This window comes from Castanea sativa, chromosome 5, assembly GCF_040712315.1.
Source record: "Castanea sativa cultivar Marrone di Chiusa Pesio chromosome 5, ASM4071231v1".
In the NCBI taxonomy this organism is placed as follows: domain Eukaryota; kingdom Viridiplantae; phylum Streptophyta; class Magnoliopsida; order Fagales; family Fagaceae; genus Castanea; species Castanea sativa.
In genome coordinates, this window is record NC_134017.1 from 14155486 (window position 1) to 14176412 (window position 20927).

The window sequence follows — 20927 nt, forward strand, 5'->3', positions numbered from 1 at the left end:
ATAGTATCATTGATGAGTCGTCGTTCAACAAAACAACAGTCATTGCTGCTATGCAATTATATACAAGTACTACCCATCTTCCTACTGAGAAGGCATAATATGGCAAGAAAAATGAGCATGGATGCTGCTTTGGAATCAATTTTGGTTCTGAAAGCACGGCTTGTCGTTGTTTTGGTGATTGCTATTCTTGGCAACTGGGAGGTAGCTAAAGGAAATAATGAACATACTGGAAGGAAATTTGCTGTTGATAATAATCCCGGTACGTAATTAATCTTCAAAACTCCGCCAATCAATTTTGTTTTGTTTTTGCTTTTTCTTTTTCTTCCATCAGTGTTACTTGACTAATTCGTTATGCATGCTTTCTTGGAATATATTGCGAAGTTTTGAATATAATCATATAAAGACAGATGAAAAGTAGTAGAGAACATAAAATTGTGTGAATCTGCATAACCTCCGGCCAACTTGTATATGTTTTGTACATCTCAATATATAGAAGATGAGCAACATACATAGGGGTCTAAGAACAAAGGATCCCTAATTAAGACTAAAATCAAGGACAATATTGGTTCAAACAAGGATATGTGAAATAAATAAAGGTAATACATACAACTTAGGACTTGGATTAGGTGCAATAGCCACCATGCAAATTCCACTTGATTGTGAGATGTAAAAGTAATAATAAGTAAAAAATTCCACTTGTTGTGAGATGTCTGAAGTGGGCATGAAATAAGTCATCTTGAGTGTGGAGACAAGATCTTGGAGATGGCTCGATAGATGAGCTCTTATGAATACATCAGCAAGTTGTTTTTTAGAAGAGATTGTAAGAAATAGAAACTTATAGCGGAATATAATTAATCGAATTTTGGCATACCTCTTTTGGCCTAAACCAATGATCATACAGGAGCTTTGAAATTGTTCTATGCTATCTAGAGCCAGCCTCCACGCAGACCAACTATCCATGCACGTTTTGAATTCCAATTTTTGTAACCCACAAACCAAAAACGTTTCTCCGACGGTGTTGCACACTACTAGAATAATGTAAACATAACCCACAACCTAAGAGCCTCAAAATACTCTGCAAACACTATGAGAAATGCAAAATTCGTTCACACTGTTCAATGGGTACCATTCTTGGTGTTTATACACACACCACTCCATTAATATTGAGTGGGATAGTGGACTTAGTAGGTAGAGTAACGGTCCAATACCATTACTCTATAACTCCTGAATGTTACAATCATTTTGAGGCAAATAAAGGGACATGCTCACTTTGGGTGTCTGTACATATTCTTTTCAGTTTCTAACAGAGATGAACAACAAGTGAACACTAGCTTGCAGTAGGTGATGGTGAATGAAGTAATGGTAAATCTCAATCAATGATTTGAATATCATTTTAAACTTTGTGTTGATTTGTTTATTGGAACTGAATATTTCGATACTAGTTTGTTTTGACGAATTGGGTAATCCCACTATAAAATAATGAATTTAATATATTTAAAAAAATCTCAAATAAAGAGAGATTTTTATTTAAAAAACATTTATTATGGTTTTTTTTCCTTATGTGTAAATGAAACTGACATTATCGACAGTTGTAAACAAGGAATCTTCTTCAAAATTCCCACTAATTACTTTTCTCTATTTTCCAGATCCACTAGCGTAAAAGCACCAATATCCTCACCTACTCAACTTGTTAATTCCCTTTGTCTTTCTTCTTCTTCTTTTTTATTTTTTATTTATTTATTTTTTTGAATAAAAAGTGGGAAGGGGGTGACCATTATGACTCACCTCTCTGGGTGTAACTATCAGGACACCCCCCGCTAGAGAATATTGTATTAAGCCATAGCTACTGTGATCAGGGGTGACCACAGACCTCACCCTAGCACTACGAGAGAGCTGGCAGCTAGGAGCTAGCTGCAAAAGGATTCCTACATTCCTCCCCAGGTACCCACCCAGGCTTGAACTAGGGACCTCATAGCAGCAATTGCACACCCAAAGCACTAGGCCACCCCTCTCGGTGGTTATCTTTCTTCATTACTCCAGTCTTTCTTTTTCTCCCTCATCTCATTGTAAGTATCTATACTCACTTATCCTCATGTTCTTTTTATTTTATACTTGTGAAAGGTTATTATTGTTACTATTTGCATACCAGTATGTTGGGAAAATTAGACTTCGGTTGATAGAATTAACATGTTTTAAACCCAAGTTGTTAATTAAATCTATTATAAATAATTCTTTTTCAAACAAACAAACATTAATATCATGCACAACAAAATAGTAAATAAGACAAAATATGATAATCTAGGAAAACCAATAATATAAATTAGTTTTACATTAAAAAACCAGCGGGGAAACCTTCTAAAAAAGCAATCCACTATAATAAAGAGAAGTTTCAGATCTAGTACAAAACCTTTATCCCTACACTCTACAATCCCAATAGATGAACTTACAGTAAAAACCTCCTACCGCTTCAGAACCTTTGAACTCTTCAATATATGAACTTTTCACCCACAATCACAATTGGAACCTCCAACTGACTTCAAGAACCTCTTTAAGGTTTGCCTCACAGTAGCAAGTCTGTGGTGGTTGCTATAACTTCAACTTCTTCACCAATTGAATCTTCAGATATACTTTGAAACTCTTTAGTTCGGTGAAATAGAGAAAACTTGGTTACAAAACCCTAGCCACATAAACTGAGTGTTTCTCTCTCTTCAAAAAACCTTCCAATAGATGGCTTATGATGTCCTTTAAATACCAGTTCAAACGGATCTCAATTTAGGCTACAAACGAATAAGTTATGGGTTTTTCGCGTTGCTGATTTTTGTTGATCCACGAAGCTCAATCAATTGAGAGGTATCAAGACTTCTATTGAGGAGGTAGTAAGTTTCAAGTTTCTATCGAGAGGTATCAAGACTTCTATAGAGGTACATGCTAAAAATGTGCTAAAAATGTGTTTTTCTTGAACTTTTCTTGAGAAAACTTTGCATCTTCAATTTGGTCTTCAATTACAACTTTAAGACACATCAAAACTCAATAAAAGACACATAATTTGGCATTGTTAACAATACCAAAACACATGACCCTAACAATCTTCCCTTTTGTCAATCCATGACAAAACCTTAAGTACAAACATAAGCTCAATACAATAATAACCCAAATACAATGAATGAACCCATATTCAAATACACTAGCCTATCTAAAAACAACCAATCTTGAGAAACTATAGTACGAACTAGGATTGACTATTTTGATTGGCTTCATACTTGTTTTTCCTCAAAGCATTTAACAAACATGTTATGCGCATCATATGAAAAATAATGACAAATAATAAATTAGTGAATTGCGTTTTGTCATATGATATGCTAATTACATAAAAATATAAACCTAACACTGTACGTGTAATGCTGTCCATAACTTTGAACTTAATGTGCTAAGTTTTTCTTATGAAAAATTATTATGAACAATATGAATAGCACTATGCTTGTCACAATGAACGAGAGTATTAGTGGACAAAAGAACACCTATGTCAGCAAAAGCCAGTGAAGCTAGAAAAGCTCAGAATTGGCATCAAGAAGAGTATGGTATTCTACCTACTATAGTGAGCAACGATAGACTTCTCCTTGGTACACCAAGATATGAGAGAGGTTAGTAAGCAGTAAAAAGCAGTGGTGCAATGATTAGTAGGATCTCTAGCTCAATGTGCATTAAAGTAGCCATGCAGCCTAAGAAAGGACAAAATGGAAAAGCGGAGATTGTGGAAAAGAGTGCCTTTGAATGATTCAAAGGATAGAAGCAATGTGAATGGAATTAGGAGCACCCATGAAATGACCAGGTCAATGGTTTTAGCAATGTCCTAACAAGTGATTGTAAGGTAGATCAGAGTGTCAACCAATTGATGATAGTGTAGCATCGAGAAGAGGTTCACAATCAGTCATTGTAAGCTTCGCGTTGACCTCTAACAAACCAGAGACAATTTTGCTGTCAATGATTACAACCTTTAAGAGAATATTAGAAAAATATTTTGTGTAAGAGAGATAGTAACCATCAATGGCGGATGTGACCTCAAGGCAAAGGACGTATCTTAGGGTACCCATTTTTTTCATCTCAAAGTTTTGACTAAGAATGCTTTGAATGACACAGATTCCTCTAGTATCATCACTAGTAATAATTATATCATCAACACAGTTAAGAATGTGAGTGATGCTAATAGAGGTTCGACAGATGAAAGAAAGAGTTAAGTCATAAGAATTGTGAGTAAAACCCCACTTAAGACGCCTATTTGAGGCCAAATAGTGCATGATGTAGGTGGTAGACTTGATTTAGAGAATGTCCATATTTTGGATGTGGTTTAGTATAGACTTCTTTTCAAGATCACTAGGATTTTTTTTTTTTTTTTTTTTTTGCATCCACACGAAATAAAGACTAATAATATACAGCTATAACTATAAGTAAATATTTAACAAATGTTAGATAACAAACAGAAGCAAAAGTCTCCATTTTTTTTTTCAATCATATTCTAAAGGAAGACCTTGGCACCTATGCAAGCCTTATAGCATTTCAATAGATCCATTAGCCCAATTCTTAATCTCATAAAGCCACTTACACTCTATTGCAAGCCTATTGGGTTACAAATCTTTTTTTTTTTTTGATAATCTATTAGGTTACAAATCAACCATGTCTTTAGTACGAGTCTTGTTAGGGGATCATGTTTAGCGGACAAAGCTTTGATAGGCCAAGAATGTATTGACCATTTTGGTAAATTAATCAATTAATTAGCCAAGTGAAATTAATTAGATTCAATTACATGCAATATGCGTGACAGCACAAACAAATCACCAAGTAAGTTAAATGCAGCAGAAAATAAATTTGACACAAGTGATTTGTTTACGATTAGAAAAAACCACCAAGGCAAAACCCCACCGAGTGAATTTAAAGTTTACACTACTGAGAATCCACTACTATCAAAACAAGTGGTTATAAGTAAAAGGAATCCAAGTACTTAATACCAACCTACAATTGAACCATTACCCCAGTACTCAATTGGACTTGTAATGTAGTGACAATATCTCATTTTAATGCACGGCTCCCTGTACGTGACTAATCAATCGATGCATGAATCCAAGTACGTGACTAACACACTAACTTAAGGAAAATGTTGGCTACAAAGTTCTTCATTTCATCCAACCGATAAAGATCAAGAAACTAATTGGTTACAAAACCTTTCGCGCAAAGACACAGCAGTTTCTACAAGGAATATGATGAACTAGGGCATATTCTTTCTCTGGTCACAATTTACATGCACAATCAATTTGCATTGAGTTACGTCACTTTGTATCACCTTTGACGGCCTTTAAAATAATCCTTATATATATTTAGGGTTGTGAGAAAGGAAACCCTACACAAATACACCTGGATATGCATGAAATCAGATCTGGAAATCTAAATTTCGTAATTCTCTACAGATACAGCTTCTGTTGAGCAGTTGTCAAGCATTAGGCATTAAACCTTGATAGATTTGAATTTGTCGAGCTATCTATCGAGCTTTAATGAACATCACTTTTTCACTTGTTTCTTGGACAAATTTACATGGCTTAAATACTAGACTTGAACTCTTATTCCTTGAATTACTAAACCCATCCTAAATCTACCCAATTACGAGTAAAATGCGTTTTGTCAAAAGATTAGCCAATATATATAACATATGTCTCTAACAAGTCTCATAAATGTCCTAACAATCTCCCCCTTTAGCAATCCGTGACAAAACCACAACAAACAAATGAAGTATGAGAGAAGTTATAAATCACTAAACTCATAATCACTTGTTGAGTACAATAAAATCTAATCCTAATACAAACTCTTGAAAAACTTTGCAAGAAGAGAGTTCATGGCAAGATAGATTTTGACAACCTATCTTTCTGAAACACTTTAAATAAAACTCATCAAGGTATCTTACTTTAAAAAAGAAGTAAAAGATTGTATACATAAAGAAACATGTGTATAAAGGTAGAAAAGAAAAAACACATGGAGAGATAGGTGAATAATAATATACATCATCGTATATAAATAGGAAATAAGTACAAAGTATGTTATCAATAAATGGTCACAAGACCAATATACAAGAGGATAATGTAAACCACAAAGAAAGGAAATAAAAGTACATATAATCCTCACTACATCCCTAAAAAACAAAAGACACTCACCCTATAAAAAATGTCTTATGCTAACTCTCCCCCAAGATACATGACTACTCTCATCATCCCAAAACTACTCCCCCTTTTTGTCACGAATGACAAAGGGTAAATCACTGAGAGATCGTCATCTCCTCATCATTGGAAAAGCTAGCATCCTCATCCTCATCCTTATCATCATCATCACCACCATCAGTAGCATCCTCATCCTCAGAAGCCTCTAGAGAAGGTGAAAGAGATGGAGACGTGGTAAAGCCACCCTTGTGAGCCTGTCGTTGTGCTATGCGACTGACATGGGTGTTCACTTGATACAACTTAGTAGTAAGTGTATCAAGGCAATCATCCATGCACTGAAGCTGTGCCATGACCGCCTCATGAGTCACACCACCAGCAGAAGAAGAAGAAGGAGCAGAGGTGGATTGAATGGTAGGGGTTGGAGAATCTGTCATCTCGGTCCGCGATCGCTTCAGTCGAAGCTGGGCCTCACTCCGTTGAATAGAAGCTACACTAATGGCACCCATGACCGTGAAGAGAGAAGACTTAGGAATATGGATAAAAAGATGGCGAATGATCCGCGTGATAGCCGAAGGGAAAATGAGCTTATCACTAGTCATCGTATCCATATAGACAACGATGAGAAAGGGAATGAAGTGAGAAGGAAAGTCTATAAGAAAGTCTATAGAGAGGTCCTCTAAGACGGATAGTAAAAATTGAGCACGAGGCTTTGTAATGGAGTTATAATGAGACAATGGATGGAAAACAAAAGTCATCACCATATTTTAGGAATCTCGTACCTTTTGCAAAACCCGAGCATGAGGTGTTTTGGCGCTCACCCCATGTGGAAGGTGTCTCACAGAAGAGAAATAGAAGCTCGTCCTTGGACACAGTCCTCAGACGTGGACAAGCGGGGTAATCAGGATGTGATACTCGCAGAACATGTAGTATCTCGGATACAAGATTCGAAGTGACTACGATATGTATACCTCTAATATGCGTAGCAAACTGAGGTATAGAGGTATCGATACCGTGCATATTGGAGCTCTTGTATGATCACGATAAGACAATTCAAGGGTATCTCATAGAGAGATTCCCGTCCCTGAGCGTGAATGACATCGGGTAGAGCAATATCAGAAAAGTCTAATAGAACCACGTGGCGCTCTGGATGAACACCACATTTAGAGAAGTTATCCGAGAAGTCCTTATAGGTCTTCTTATCACAGAACCAAATGTGAGTAGGAGTAGGATCAAAAGAAGATGTCCCGGAACGAAGAGGGTTCCGAGACGGAGTGGATTTGCGCTTGGGTGCCATGCACAGTCTATGAGAGAGAGAGAGAGTGGAAACACAATCACAATCCAGAACAGATATAAAAAAAAGAAAGGGTACGTATGAATGAAAAATGCATGAACGTGTGACATGCTAAAAGAAATTGCATTATGGGTTCAACCTAATCCAAACCTAGTAGCACATAACTTTTTACAATCAAACACACATCTAAATGCATGAAACATTGTGAATATGCTAATGGAATGCAATGCATGGTCATATATCATCAAATAAACCACACCCAACCCAAACCTTAAAAAAAAACTCAAAGATTTTCAAAAACCCCAATAATTAAAAAAAAAAAATCGAAAACCTAGGTCTAAATGTGTGAAAGGCATGAAGAAAGAAGGATTAAAGACCCTTACTAGAGGAGAAAATCACAATCTAGGCCAAAATCCAAGTGGGTAAGATGATTGGAGTGAAAGAATGGTGTTTGGAAGAAGAGAGAAAGAAAATCTATCAAGAGAGAAATGAAATATGATTTCGCGCCGACCCTTAAATAGAAATTGCAGCTCGATGGATCGAAGTTTTGTCAAGCATTAAATCTCGACAGATTTGAATCTATCGAGGTGCTGTCGAGAATCGGTCGACGGTAAAATCACCTCGATGGATTGAGATTCTGTCGAGAATCTATCGGCCAGACAGAAACTTTCTCGATGGATCGAGAAGCTGTCAAGAAGCTATTGAGACAAATTCCAGATAGCTCGATGGATCGAAATTGCGATAAGATCTATCGAGAAGAGAAGTCCAAGGGTCTCGATAGATAGAAAGTAGTCGAGGATCTGTCGAGAAGCTGTCGAGCTTGATAAAAAGCAGTTTTTCAAAGAGAGAAAAAACACATAGAGATGAATGCAAGAAACAAGCTACTCAACCATAGATCCAACCAACATTTTAAGCTTTCAAAAACATCTCTCAACAAGAAAATGCAAAGCATTCATAGATCCAAAACACACACACACACATTAAACAAGTCTAACCAAATTTTATATTTCAACAACAAGACAGGACAATTTAGTGAGCATACATTAACACATATATCCTTTGTGATGGTCAAATCACATTATTCCTACACATGTATTAAAAGTAGCAAAAAAATTTTGCGTGTTGTGTGTGAAAACATCGTAAGAGTGTATAAGTGTCTTATATCATGACGATTTAAGATATGAGAAAATCAATTTAACTCACACATAATCATAACTGCTTGATGGAGACTATCACCTTTGAGGTACATCTCATAACTTCCACATCTCTTAGAAACAAACTTGTAACCATATTTAAAAGCATTTTTATTCTTTTTGCTTTTATTTTTCTTTGCATATATTTTTTTTAAACATATCATGCATGGACATATAAAAGAGAAAGAAGAAATATCCAATTATGTTACACTTAAAGATCACAATTTTACTATGCTGAAGCATACAGATGTTATTAATGATTGGTGTGCTTTAGTGGTGGGATGGTTATTTATGCATTTCTCTTAGGATTTTTTATTTATTCCCGTCAAAAAGAGTGATATGAGTGTTAAGTACAAGAGATTATTTAATCTTACTCATTACAAACACGAGTCATAAAGCTAACTTGCTTAGTTATGCATTGAGATGCTTATCTAAGTTACAAAACATACAAAGTTTAAAAAAATTTGTTTCAATGGCCATCCAAGGTACACAAGTATTAATGTACACAAAACACACATTGTTTTTGAATTTTTCTGATTTTTCAATTTTTTTATGAGAAACCAAATGAAGCAAAAACTGAAAACAAACAAACAAAAACATGTTAGATAAAGTAAAACATAAAACTAGACTAACTCAAAACTAGAAAACAAAACACACAAGTTATGCATAAACAAAAAGAAGGAAAGAGAGAAAAAGTGACTACATCACTTTGAGTCTTTTTCCTTCCAAATCTTGGAAGAATCTTTCCGTTGAGTGAACCTTTGATCCGGTGATGAAGGAGAAGAGTTGAAACCGTTCAAGTTCAAAAGGAACATAAGGGCCTTAAGAAGATCTCAAAGAGGAGTAAAAGGGGATGGAAATTGATTCTGGTTTCCAGAAGAGATCATATTGTTGCTCTGTTGAGTGGCTAACCACAATTTGGACGAGTATGCCCTAAAACTCCATAGTGATGACAGAGATGCTACTTCTTTCGGTTGAGACTTTTTGTTATTAACCTTTTTAGTCCTAAAGTTTCTTGTCTCTTTCTTATCACGCTTAGAGGGTGCACCGAAAATGGATTCGCCCTTATCTACGTTTTCACTAGCTATATCAGTTTTACATTCATTATTCTCAGAATTAAAATTATTAGCAGATAAGACAAACACAGTAGTACTAGAAGAAGCAATATTAGGATAAGAGAAATCATACCCCAAATCGGTTCTATCAGAAGCAAATTTCTGAAGGCTAAGCATCTCATCAAGCTTTGCACTGGAAGTTCTCTCCAATTGAGCTCTAACTTGAAACAGCTCTGCTTCAAGCTTCTTGGTCTTTTCAGCCAAGAAATTGTTCTCAAATTGCCGTGCTCCAATAGTCTGATTAGCTTCATAAAACTTTGTGGAGAGCTCTTCTTGATAAAGTTCCACTTCACTCAGCTTCTTGGTGGCCAGCCTATACAGTTTCTCATGCTTTTTGAAGACCTTATACAACTTTGCATAGGTTGTATGGATGTGATCCTACTCATCCATCTTCTCAAACTTAGACTCCACCAAGTCCTCTTCTTCATCTACCTCTTCAACAATCCCCTCGGTAGGATTTACTATGGTAGTGAAGGCATTCAAGATTCCCTCATCATCATTATCATCTAAATCATCCTCAGGCTCAGTGTCACACAACATAGTAGCAAGGGCCTTGCTTTTCCTAATAGTCTTGAGATAAGTTAGACATTCTTGTTTCATATGTCCAAAACCTTGACATCCAAAACACTTTGGTCTGAAGGGAACAGTGTACTGACCACCATTCTTAGCATCCTTCTTCACTCTATCTTGGCTCTTGAATTGTGAAGAACTGGATTGCTTTCGGTCCTTGTCGAATCCTTTTGCATTGCATTCTCCATAAACTTCTTGAATTGCTTGGTAATGTAGGATTTCATCTTGGAATCTTTATCATCAGGGGACTCATTTGTGTCATGGTTTTTGGCCTTCAGTGTCATGCTCTTACTCTTGCTTGATTTTCCAATCCTAGTCAAACCTAATTCATAGGCTTGTAATTGCCAACCAGCTTTGTCAAAGGAATTTTGTCAATGTCCTTTGATTCCTCAGTGGAGGTGATTTTAGCATGAAATCTCTCCGGTAGAGATTTGAGGACCTTTCTTACGACCTTGGGTTCGGGAATGGTTTTCCCAAGATTAAAGGTAGAGTTAACTATGTCCTTTAGCTTGGCATATAACTCATCAAACGACCCATCCTTCTCCATTTTAATCTCATCAAAACTTGTAGTAAGCTTTTGAAGTTTTGAATCCTTGACATCCTTAGTCCCTTTATAGGTTGTCTAGAGGATAGTCCATGATTCCTTAGCAGTTTCAATGGAGAATATCTTCTTGAACTCCTCATTGGTGACCGCTCTAAATAAAGCATTCAATGCTCTGCTATTGAAGTTTGCCTCTTGGATCTTGGGATCATCCTAATTAGCTGGCACTTCCTTTGGCTTGGTCCCGCCTGTCTCCACAACTTGCCACACTTTCTCATCTAAAAACTGCAAGAAAGCTCTCATGCGTACTTTCCAATGTGTATAGTTAGTGCTATCAAATAAAGGAGGGATAATTAAAGATTGTCCTTTTATCCATGACAAACAGGGGTCAACGGATCACACAACAAAGATTAACCTTAATCAGAATGTACCCACTTTGATACCACTTGATAGGCCAAGAATGTATTGACCCTTTTGGTAAATTAATCAATTAATTAGCCAAGTGAAATTAATTAGATTCAATTACATGTAATAAGTGTGGTAGCACAAACAAATCACCAACTAAGTTAAATGCAGCGAAAAATAAATTTAAAACAAGTGATTTGTTTACGAATGGGGGAAACAACTAAGGCGAAACCCCAACGGGTGAATTTAAGGTCACCACTCCTAAGAATCTACTATTATCAAAGCAAGCGATTACAAGTAAAAGGATCCTAGTACCTAAACCCAATCTACAGTTGAATCCTTACCCCAATACCCAATTGGACTTGTAATGTAGTGACAATCTCAACTTTCAATGCACGGTTTCTAGTATGTAACTAACCAATCGATGCACGGATCCAAGTATGTGACTAACACACTAACTTGAGGAAGATGTTAGCTGCAAAGTTCTTCAGTTCATCTAACCAATGAAGATCAAGAAGCTCCTTGGTTACAAAACCCTTGGCGCAAAGACGCAGCAGCTTTTACGAGAAATATGATGAATTAGGGCAAATTCTGTCTTTGGTCACAATATGTGTGTAACAACAATTGCAACAACCTTTGCATCACTTTGCAACAAGTGAGACGACCCTTAAAATAATCCTTATATATGTCTAGGGTTGTGAGAAAAGAAACCCTACACAAATACTCATGGATATACATGAAATCAGGTCTGAAAATTCTAATTTCTTGATTCTCGATAGATTCAGCTTCTGTCGAGCTTCAACATTATACCTCGATAGAAAGAATTCTGTTGAGATATCTGTCGAGCTTTAATGAACAACATTTCTTCACTTATTTCTTGGTTAGACTTGTATGACTTCAATAATAAAACTTGAACACTTGTTTCTTGAAGTACTAAACCCATCATAAATCTTCCCAATTACAAGTAAAGTACATTTTTTCAAAGGTTTAGCCAATTACATAAATATTTCCCTAACAAAAAGGAGATTTGTTATGAGTAGTAGGTGATATAATATGATTAATGGTGTGAAAACTATTGAGAGATGCTTCACCCCAAAGCTATTTAGGAAAAGAGGAAAATGTAAGAAATGTGCAAACAAAATAAGGATATGATGATATTTTTGTTCAGTATGACCATTTTGTTGGAATGTATAATAACATACCTACCATAGGTCCCATATATTAGCTGTGACAGGGAGAAAGTATGTTTGTCTTGTTTAGACCCATTTTAAATCAAATTATTTAACCTAATAAATTAGTCAAGTAGTTACTTAGATTAATTATTCAGATCTAAGTTGAACAATAATAAATCATATCATGCACAGTAGCAGAAAATAAAGAACACCACGAGATGATGGCTTAGGAAAACCAATGACACCAATAGTTTAAAGGTAAAAACCTGGGGAGGATTTAACCTAGCTATCATCAATGTAAAACAATTTAACTATAAGAGAATTGAAGATTTTACAAAAGATTTAACCCTAAATCTATCGCTACCTCCAGTAATAACTTACTAACACGATCTCGTGTAAGCTTCGAATCCATAGACTCCTTCTCTCTTGGATTTGCAGTACACAAGCACCCACGTTTGTGACTTTGAGATCCCACTCAAAGTTTTTAGATCATAGCTTGTTAATCTTTTCAGCAATTAGATTCCACCAGCACATGATTGTAGATCTTGTTCTGGTAGATGCTTGTAGAGTTAGAAGGTACGGAACCTCTCAGATCTCACAGGAGTAACTCACAAGTCTTCCAAGAGTCTTCAAAACATAGCTAGAGTTTTCTTTTTACACTTAGGAGTGTTGGACTGAAACCCTAAATATTTTCACGGGCTTGAGCCTATTTAAAATTTTGCAGAAATTCTTTTTCTACGATTTTCGATCGATCGAGCTTCACAATTTGATCGGTCGAGCTTCACAGAAAAATAGTTCTTTTTCTTGTTGTTTGTACATTCTTGAGTTTTGACATTTACAACTTTGAGCAATGTCTTACACTTATTCTAGATATGTTTTTGTTCTCAATTGCCAACACATACAAGCTGAAATTCTAAACATTTAATCCTAAATCTTTAGAACTTAACAATCTCCCCATTTGGCAATCTGTGACAAAACACACTTAAAAAGAATTGCTTAACTCAAGAATTAGCCCACCTTACACATTGTTGCCCAAATACAATTCCATCACAATCTACTAACTATTAGTTACTAGAATAGATGGCAGATGAGAAAGAATTAACTTGTAAGTTCCTAAAACACTTAAAACAAACCATAAACGCATGTGTGTAAATTACATTATAAATCTAAAATATAAAAATTGAACTTGAATTCACCAAACATAAGAGATAGACAGAATATCAAATGAATAAATATCAAATAAACTATCATAGTCAATAAACCAACAATTTTTGCGAAACAAGGACAATAAAAGAGAAAATACATCAAAATCAATGAGAATATGAATATACATCAAAATTTCACTCATCAACAACTAAACTACTCCCCCTAAATACAAAATCTCTCTCTACTCTCCCCCTAAGTACAAGAGTCTATCCTAAACCTACTCCCCTTTTTTGTTACGCATTGCCAAAGGCAACCATCAAGAATCGGAGAGTGGAGGAGGTGGAAAAGCACTCCTATTCTTAGCAAAATTTGTTCTCAAGACAACCACCTTAGTAAGTAGCTCATTAATGAGCTGTCCATGAGTTACTTGAGTGGTCATAGACATCTCCATCATGGCATAGAGTGAGAAAGGACGAGCAACAATAGGATCCACAACAGCAGTAAGATCCATAGGAATCTCCTTAGCAACAGGTTGATCACCAAAGGTAGGAGCAGCAGTAGAAGCTTCACTTCTTGGTCTCTTTGAAGTCCAGTGCTTAGTTTAGCACTCTTCATCTGAGCATGTCACTGTCTAAGAAAGGTGGCTCCTATAGGGGTAGTAATATGTACTAACTCAAGGGAAGGAAAACTGTCTAACCCTGGAAAGAGTAAAACCCCATAGATAAAATAGGAAAGAAAAACTTATGTGCCTTAGATTTACTTATATACACCTCAACAATGGTTTGAATAAAAAGAGAAGGAAAACACATAGACCCATTTGTGATAAAGGCATATAGAAAAACACATCTGTCTAAAGGGATGGTGTGAATGTGAGAAATAAGAAAGATGTAATGACTAAGTGTATGGGAAAGTAGGTCTACGAACTAGAGGGACACCTAGAGCTTCAGAAACTAAACGTTTAGTTATCCTATACTCTTTACCTCTAATCTAAGAAGTCAAATAATGACCACCTGTATCCACAAAATATATAAAGAGATTCGAGTAGAATTCTTTGCAGCAAAAGGGGGATGAGAAACATCACATAAAGAACCCCAGTTCCTAGACACTAGATTCCTATAGATGGAAGGATCTAACTCATCTAGAACTAACAGTCTTTCCTCCCAGATAGACCTATACTTAGTTAAGATCTCAAAAATTTGCTCAGTTTTGGCTATAGGAAACCTAACGCCATCAACCAGAGCAAGAGAGGACGAGGATGATGTGTTCCTATTGGCTTTGGTTTTATACTTTTTACCAAACTTAGGAGCCATGTCTAAGGGTTAAAGAAAGAGGAAAAACCAAAAAAAAAAAAGGGCAGACTGCATTAGATAGAGTTAGAACACAAAATAACATGAAATTTTAAAAAACTATATGATGAATGATGCAAGGACACATATGATGCATGATCTAATGCACAAATGCAGTTCAATTTTATCTCAATTATGAAAACTGACCAAGAAAATTAGAAATTTAGCAAATCCTCAATTTTGAAACCCTAATTTTCCATAAATCCTTGTGTTGATCAATTAAACAACATAACAGGCATAAAACATGTAATAATTACTCAATTAAACAATATCACAAGTCAATTTCACTCGATTTCATCCAATTGAACCAAATCCCCTAATTCCTCAAGAACACATAAACCCTAATTTTGAATTTTTGCATTAATCATGAAAATTTTGAAATTAAAGTAGAGGAAACATGTTTATATGATGCATGATCAAAAGCCCATTCAACAAATTTGATCAAAATATCTAGAATCACCTAAAACCCCCAAAATTTCTTTAGTTCGAAAATTTTGAAAAAGTTGATGAAAATGCATGAATGCATGTAATATAAACTAAAAGGAAGGATAAAAGAGTATAATCAGATGTTAAAGAAGAAAACCTTTGAAGCTTTGACTCAGAAAAGAAAAATTTTTGTTTTTACTGAAGCGAAATCGAGAGGAATTAAAGGAGAAGACAAAGTTTTGAAAAACATGTGATCTGATTCCTTTTTTTTTTTAAACAAAAACGATTTTCGATCAATTGGGAGGAATCAAAAATGTTTTAAAAATAGGTTTGACTAATCAGAACGAATCGAAGGACGAATCCAGTCAGGCCGAGAGTTTTAGCCTTAAAAACTGAATTTTTTGATCGGTCAAAAAATTGGTTTGATCGACCAAATCCTGAAAAATCAGAAAATTTTGAAAACTTGAAAATTTTCTGCAAAAACACTTTTAAACCAGTTTTTATGATATGAAATGCATGTCAATGATTCCAAATGTTTTCAACAAGATTTAACAAAAATATTTATATATTTTTTTTTTCATCAAGATTTAAAGTTTTGTCAACAATTTTTACCCCAAACCCCAAAAAGTATTAAACATTTCAAGAAGCACAATTTCGGATGACCACAAAAATTTACACACAATCACATGTATAGAGTCAAACAAAGATTTGCATGTGGTGTGTGCAACTAGTAAGTGTATGAGATAAATAAAAGGTGATACATATATAGAAATTAAACACAATTTCTACATTACCAATCACATAAGTTTGAAAGTAACTATTGCCTAAAGAGTTACATCATGTAACTATCATATCTCCTAGAAAACACGTTGCAATCATGTAAAAGCATTTTTTTTTATTCTTTTTCTTTTGATGCATATTTTTGGTTGCTTTTATTTTTATTTTTCTTTTGATTTTCACAACTAACACCTCGTTTAATCTTGTTGAACAAGTGCTACACTTTACCTAGCATGACTTTTATAATTTGCACACAGGTATTCATAATTGGCAAGTAACAGTGGTGAGATAGTTATTTATGCATTTCTTCTAGGATTTTTAGTCCTTACAATCAAAATAATGTGACTTTAAAATCAAGAGCATGTGTTTAAAAACCATAAGCAACTCGCACAATTTAAGCACTACATAGCACAAACTAGCAAAGTGCAGAACAAAAAATAGCTTATCTAAGCTAAAAGAAGGTACATAGTCATGAAATGCAAATGTCATAGGCTAACCTCAATTATACACTTGAAGATGTGTAACACACAAAAATCTTTTTTTTTTTTTCTATGTTTTAAAAAAAAAAAAATTAAAAACATCATAAACAAGCTTAGAATGAAATGCATGAATGTAATGCAAAATAAAATCCTAATGAAAAACATTTTGGTCACAAGAGATTGAAAGAATCAGCACAAGGACCAAAGGTATCCAAGGAGAAACTATGGATATGTGATAACATCAATCACTTGACAAAGAGACTTAAACTTGCTCCTATCAAGAGGTTTGGTAAAAATGTCTGCATTCTAACGGTCAGTAGAGATATAGTCAAGAGCAACAACTTTTCTTTCAACAAAATCCCTAATAAAGTAATAGCTAATCTCTATATGCTTGGTCCTAGAATGTTAAGCCAGGTTCTTAGAGATATCAATAACATTAGAGTTATCACAACACACAACTATAGTATCCTGTAACAAACCATAATCACCCAACAATTTTTTCATTCAAAGAAGCTGTGAACAACAACTTCCAACAACAATATATTCTACTTCCGTAGTTGACAGAGAGACAAATTTTGTTTTTTACTCATCCAAGAAACCAAGTTTGTTCCAACATAAAAACATTCACCAGTAGTACTTTTACTATCATCAACATTACCAGCCTAATCAGCATCAGAGTATCCAGCAAGAGAAACATTGGATTCTTTGCTAAAGAAAAAGCCAAAATCAATAGTCCCACTAACATATTTAATTATCCTTTTAACAACAATTAAATGTGAAATTTTGGATTAGCTTGAAATCTAGTACGTACACCAACACTAAAAGATATATCAGGACGACTATCAGTTAAATATAGTAAACCACCAATCATACTTCTATATAAGGTAATGTCAATAGTTTAACCTGATGGATCAATTCCCAGTTTTGTGTTGGTGGCCATTGGTGTTTTAGCATGAGCAGCATTCTCAAGTCCAAATCTCTTGACAAGATTCTTGCATACTTGGCTTGGTTGATGTAAATCCTTTTGTCAGTTTGCTTCATTTACAATCCCAAGAAGTAGGTAAGCTCACCCACTATGCTCATCTCAAAGATTTTCTTCATTTCATATGCAAAAGATTTAGCAAGAGTATCATTAGTAGAGCCAAAACTATATCATCAACATAGACTTGTGCCACAACTAAACCTTTTTTATCCCTTTGAATGAAAAAAGTACTATCAACATTTCCTCTTTTAAAGCCATTCTCTATAAGATAAGAAGTTAGCCTGTCATACCAAGCTCTTGGAGCTTGTTTAAGACCATACAGTACTCTCTTTAGTTTGTAGACATCATTTGGTCTATGTGGATCCATTGAACCCTTGGGTTGCTCTAGATATACTTCTTCTTGCAATATTCCATTTAAAAAGGCACTTTTCACATCCATCTAATAGAGCTTGAAGTTCAGGTGACATGCAATGGCCATGAGTATTTTGATAGACTTAAGTCTAGGGACAGGTGCAAAGGCCTCATCAAAGTCCACTCCTTCTACTTAAGTGTACCCATTAGCAACAAGTCTAGATTTCTTTTTAATCATTGTTCCATGTTCATTAGACTTGTTCTTGAAGATCTATTTTGTACCTATTACATTGACATCTTTTGGTCTGGGAACCATTCCCACACATCATTCCAAATAAATTGATGGAGTTATTCATGCATTGAATTTCTCCAATCAACATCTTCTAGAGCTTCATATACCTTCTTGGGCTCCACTTAAGACCGATAGCAGGAATATGTAATAACATTCAAAGCCTTTGACCTCAGACGCATTTTATCATTTAGGCTTCCCAAGATGTTGGTGACAAGGTGATTTAGCTTGACCCTTGTAGGTGGGCCTTTCACTAGTGAAGTTGATGTGCTTTGAGGTTTTGGAGTGGTACTGGTCTCAACTTGTTCTTGTATCCTCACACGAACTGGCGTGGTTGGTTCAAGCACAGCATCATTCAAAACTTGTAATTCTTGGTCATCAGGTCTACCAACATACTCCTTGGGTAGAACATCTTCCACTTTTGTGGGTTTATCCTTGATACTTTGAATCACTTTAGAATGATCCTCAATACATTGTTCATCATTGATCACCACATTTGCGGATTCCATTACTATTTTGGTTCTGAGATTGTACACCCTGTATGCTCTACTTGATGTGGAGTATCCAAGAAAGATCCCCTTATCACTCCTTGCATCAAACTTTTCAAGATTCTCACGATCTCGAAGAATGTAATAATCACTACCAAACATTCTTAATTACTTTCCAACTGGCTTTTTCTCTCTCCAAAGTTCATATGGAGACCCTTCTCCAAAAAAAAAAAAAAAAAAAAAGTTCATATGGAGTCTCTTAGTATTCGGTCTGAAATACACCCTGTTCAGTGTATGACATGCAGTGTTTACTACTTCACCCCAAAATGACTTTGCCATGCTTTTGTTATTCAGCATGACTTTGGCCATTTCTAGAATAAATCTGTTCTTTCTTTCCACAACTCCATTCTACTAAGGTGTCTTGGGTGCTGAGAACTCTTACTTGATTCCTTGATCATTACAAAAGGATGCAAGCTTGGAGTTTTCAAATTCTCTACCATGATCACTTCTAATGCAAAAAATCATAGCATTCTTCTCAGTTTGCAGCTTCTTGCATAAATGGATCATCTTGTCTAGAGCTTCGGATTTGTCTCTCAAAAGAACCACCCAAGTATATCGAGTGAAGTCATCTACAACAACTAGAATGTACTTTATCCCTCATAGAATTTGAACTCTGGCAGGACCCATTAGATTGATGTGCAACAACTCTAACAGTCTAGATGTCTAAACTTCCCTTATGGACAGATGTTTGGATTTCACTTGTTTACCAATCTAACATGGTCCACATATACTTTTCTCAATCTTCTCAAATTTTGATAAACCCAAAACAGCATCACATTTAGAGATTTTTTCAATTTGCTTGTGACTTGCATGTTCCAATCGTTGATGCCATAGGTCCACCTGATTTATTTTTACACTATAGCACTTATGACTAATGCTTGGAGTTATGCCATGGCAATTATCAGCAGTCCTTATTCCAACACAAATTCAATCACCTCCACCATCAAGTATTTCACATTCATACATGGTAAACAATACATTTAGTCCATTATCACAAATTTGACTGATACTCAGCAAACTAGCTTTTAATCCGTCTACGTACTAGACATCTTCAAACACTGGCAGTCCTAGAATGTCTACTGTTCCAATACCTCTAATGACTAATTTGCTTCAATCTCCAAATGTGACAGTTTCAATCTTTCCTTCAAAAAGAATCTTGAACAAGGTTTTGTTACTTATCATGTGCTTGGAACAACAACTATCCAAATGTAGTTATTGTACCTTGTACTTATACCAAGAAAATTAAGAATAAGGTTAGCACATTTAAAAATCCACCTAGTCCAAGATAAAGCACATTCAATTTTCAGTCTAAATGATTGTAAAGGAAAGACATAAGAATCCATGATAGTAGGGGTCAAGGATCAACTCAAGGTAAACTACCCAAACAAGAGTTAACCTGCTCTGATACCACTTGTTTGTTTTGTTTAAAACTCTTTTAAATCAGTTTATTTAGCCTAATAAATTAGGGTTTAGGGTAAAACTAATGAAACCAAAAGTTTCAAGGTAAAAACCTAGGGAGGATATGGTGAACACCACGATATGATGACCTAAGAAAACTAATGAAACCAGAAGTTTCACAGTAAAATCCTGGAGAAGATTTGACCTAGCTATCCTTAAGGTATAACAAATCAACTATAAGAGAATTGAAATTTTTACAAAAGATTTAACCCTGAATCTATTGCCAACTACAGTAGTAACTTACTGACAGGATCACGTGCAAGGTCTGAATCCACAAATTCCTTCTCTCTTGGATTTACACCACACAAGCACCTACACTTGTGACTTTAAGATCTCACTCAAAGGTTTTAGATCACGACTTGTTGATCTTAGCATCAACTAGATTCCACTAGCATTTGATTGTAGATCTTGTTTCGGTAGATGTTTGTTGAGTTAGAAGGTACAAAACCTCTTAGATTTCATAGAAGTAACTCAAAAGTCTTCCAACAGTCTTCAAAACATAGCTAGGGTTTTCTTTTTATACATAGGAGTGTTGGACTAAAACCCTAAATGTTTTCGTGGGCTTGGGCCTATTTAAAATTCTGCAAAAATTCTTTTTCAGCATTTTTTGATTGATCGAGCTTCATAATTCGATCGGT

The 20927-nt window shown here is 35.2% G+C and overlaps 1 protein-coding gene across 4 annotated transcripts in view; it reads left to right on the forward strand.

Moving 5' to 3' along the window:
* The window catches only part of LOC142634201 (putative leucine-rich repeat receptor-like serine/threonine-protein kinase At2g19230), a 34700-nt gene continuing 13773 nt past the window's right edge, over positions 1–20927 (forward strand). For all 4 annotated transcript variants that reach the window (XM_075808492.1, XM_075808493.1, XM_075808494.1 and 1 more), the window contains exon 1: positions 1–259. In XM_075808492.1, coding sequence (XP_075664607.1) covers positions 13–259 — 247 coding nt within the window. In that variant the 5' untranslated portion in view covers positions 1–12. The remainder of the gene's footprint in view (positions 260–20927) is intronic.